The 3,387-nt window shown below is 42.0% G+C and overlaps 1 protein-coding gene across 1 annotated transcript; it reads left to right on the forward strand.

Moving 5' to 3' along the window:
- Positions 1-281: 281 nt before the first annotated feature.
- On the forward strand, positions 282-2,512 carry LOC149927183 (uncharacterized). The gene is made up of 5 exons (XM_090157829.1): positions 282-300; positions 467-701; positions 1,595-1,844; positions 1,897-2,150; positions 2,206-2,512. Exons 1-5 carry the CDS (start codon positions 282-284, stop codon positions 2,510-2,512), a joined length of 1,065 nt encoding a protein of 354 aa, XP_090013955.1.
- Positions 2,513-3,387: the final 875 nt, after the last annotated feature.

Genomic DNA, 3,387 nt, shown 5'->3' on the forward strand with positions numbered 1-3,387 from the left:
GTTCTCTGAATGAATAAAGTTAAAGTTAAATAGTCAGAGCTAGGGTCCATGCTAGGGTTTATTGTTTTGGGCAAGCTAGACACAAACCTAAGGTTTTATACAGTGCATTTAAAATTAAATGTTTTCTTATAAAAAATCACTTAACAGCCTCATCATACGCAGTTTTTAAGATATTTACTGTTGTAGATAACGTCGTAATATTCCTATTTTGGATAGAGGGCGCGGATAGTAAAATGGGTTAAAGATAGGGAAAAAGTACAAGGTGATAAGAATATATATAGATGCCCGCTCTTAAACAAGGTTAGTCAGTTCTGTCCAGTCATGTAATCATGCAGACACAAATGGAGATGGGGACGGTCAATCAAACTACGAGAACCACGTGCAGCAGACAATAGACGACGATCATACGCCGAGGCTTAAGGGGTCCAATGTGCTAATCCAAGAGTTCTAAGACTTGGACATATAGCATCACAGTTGAATTCTGGTGGAAGTAATCTTCAAGTACATGTTCCTATTGTTCCTCAACAAATTATCATGACTGCAATATATGGAAAATTGGACACTTTTGACAGCAGAACTGAATCATGGTACCAGTACTCAGAAAGAATTGTTGCGTATTTCACGGTCAACAACATAACTGAAGATGCTAAGAAGAGAGCAATCATACAGACGGTATTGGAGGCCAATACTTATTCCGAGGGGTAAGACACGTAGGATTTTTGTGTACACCGGGAGTTCGAACTCTGCAGAGTTCTCGAGAGTTCGTGAGAGTTCACGAGAGTTCGCGAAAGTTCGCGAGAGTTCTTGAGAGTTCTTGAGAGTTCATTGGTGAGTTCTTGAGAGTTCGGAAGAGTTCTCGAGAGTTCGGGAGAGTTCTCGAGAGTTCCTCAGAGTTCTCGAGAGTTCAACGGTGAGTTCCAGAGAGTTCACTGGTGAGTTCCAGAGAGCTCATTGGTGAGTTCTCGAGAGTTCGGGAGAGTTCTCGAGAGTTCTCGAGGGTTCTCGAGAGTTCAAGGGTGAGTTCCAGAGAGTACATTGGTGAGTTCTCGAGAGTTCGGGAGAGTTCTCGAGAGTTCTCGAGGGTTCTTGAGAGTTCAAGGGTGAGTTCCAGAGAGTTTATTGGTGAGTTCCAGAGAGTTTATTGGTGAGTTCCAGAGAGTTTATTGGTGAGTTCGGGAGAGTTCTCGAGAGTTCTCGAGGGTTCTTGAGAGTTCAAGGGTGAGTCCCAGAGAGTTCATTGGTGAGTTCGGGAGAGTTCTCGAGAGTTCGGGAGAGTTCTCGAGAGTTCTCGAGGGTTCTTGAGAGTTCAAGGGTGAGTTCCAGAGAGTTCATTGGTGAGTTCGGGAGAGTTCTCGAGAGTTTGAGGGAGTTCGCGGTAGTTCGAGGAGAGTTCTTGAGAGTTCGCGGGAGTTCTTGAGAGTTCTCTAGAGTTCAGGGGAGTTCATAAGAGTTCCAATAGCAAATGTACACCTGAGTTCTTGAGTGTCTTACCACTCGACTTATTCACTATTGAGAAACCTAGTCCGACCAGCCACGATTCTCACCACGACGTATGATGAATTAAAATACTTCTGGATCTACATTTCAATCCAAGACCATCTAAAATTGTGGAAAGACTTCATTTTAACAACCGCAGTAGGAAGCAAGGTGAATCCATTGTTGTGTACATCTCAGAATTACGCAAGTTATCCGAACATTGTTGTTTTGGGACAACTCTTGAGGAAATGATTAGAGATCGCTTAGTCTGTGGTATAAATTATGAAGCTATGCAAAGAAGACTTCTTGCAGAGGATGATGCTCTCACGTTACAAGCTGCTACTCGAATTGTTCAGGCCATGGAAACGGCGACCAAAAACTCATATCAGATAAAGAATGCGGAGTCAAATGTAAATTCAGCTGCCAGAGTATCAACAAATCACGTTTCCAGTCAAAACGGACATCCTGATCACAGACCAAAGAAGAAGCCAATTAGGAAAGCAAATAATTCACATTCCCACCACTTCCAGAGCATTGCAGCACAGCAATGACCAAGATTTACACCAAGCTCAAATCAGTGCAATAGGTGCACGTCATCCAATCATCAGGGCTACGAATGTTGATTCATTAGCGAGAAATGTTACAACTGTGAGAAGACAGGTCATATTGCAAAGGCATGCCAATCATCCGCAATTGAAAAATCGAAAAAGAAAGAAACAATTCAAACAGAGCTCATCATATCCAACCAGCTCAGAAATTCCCAAGAGAATACGACTTTCCAGTATGCACCATCGTATCCAACTTAGAAGAAACTAATACCCAAACACCACCACCGGACATTGTCACATGCCAAATCAATGGCATAGATATCAAATTTGAAGTTGACAACGGTTCCGGGCATTCCATGATATGCGAGGAAGACGCTCAGAGAATTCCAGAATTACACAAAGTCAAGCGATTTTCATACACTGGAAATCCAGTAAAAGATCCTTGGAAGCACCACAGTCAAAGTCGCATATCAATCACGACAAGCTGAACTACCAGTCAAGGACGTATATAAGGGGGGGGGGGGGTTTAGGTGGTTCAAAACCCCCCCTTAGGACTCGATTCCTTTCTTAAGAAAGGAGCGCAACATTAAGAAATAAACAGTAAGACGTAAAAATGAATTGAAATATCCGCTACGCAGCAATAAAAATATTAAATTTTGCAAAAAAATATCAATTTTGTTCTTTGTTTTATTATCATTTTCTCGCAGATGTATTAAAAAACTTGGTTTGATACACGTGCGGAAATGTCATTGTCACTCGTCCCGAGTCTAGCCAGTACTTAAAATATGCGTAATTGCCTGCTAACGAAAAATTTCGCGCTCGCTGCGCTCGCGATTCCATCTGGTTCTGTTCTAACCCGCCCCCCCCCTTAGAATCTATATCTACGTGCTTGCTACCAGTACTTCTAGTGGAAGGACGACGACCAAACTTATGTGGAAGGAAATGGTTATTCTCTGAACTCAAGATGTTACCTACCATCAACGAGAATCAAATCAACACACCTGAGTCCGTACAGTGCAAAACTCGATGAATTACTGAAGAAGCATGAAGAAGTTTTCAAACCAGGGGTCCTATTATATCCTTTTTCATAAAAGTGAAACTCGTAATAAGTAACGAGTCCCTCTTAAAGGGGAACGGTCAAGCTTTATCCAGTTAGATAGCCCGATAGCCCGTTAAAAACTAAAATTTATGGCGAAAATCGCATCAAAAAATATTGAGTGTTTAATTTTTAACAAAATGAAGAAATTTCGGGAAATTGAAAAGCGCCCGTCTGCCGCGACACCTGGTGAGAAATCGGTGAGGCAGAAAAACAACATAAAAGCGCGCGCTGCTGAAGACGCGAAATACTTGTTTGGCTTAAATT

This window comes from Leiobunum rupestre, chromosome 9 (assembly GCF_980474605.1).
Source record: "Leiobunum rupestre chromosome 9, qqLeiRupe1.1.hap1, whole genome shotgun sequence".
In the NCBI taxonomy this organism is placed as follows: Eukaryota; Metazoa; Arthropoda; class Arachnida; order Opiliones; family Sclerosomatidae; genus Leiobunum; species Leiobunum rupestre.

Coding starts and splice junctions, on each gene's coding strand:
- LOC149927183 (XM_090157829.1), top strand. Junction 1,845..1,896: donor TTGTTCAGGCCATGGAAACG/GCGACCAAAAAC, acceptor ATGTAAATTCAG/CTGCCAGAGTATCAACAAAT. Junction 2,151..2,205: donor AGACAGGTCATATTGCAAAG/GCATGCCAATCA, acceptor CAATTCAAACAG/AGCTCATCATATCCAACCAG.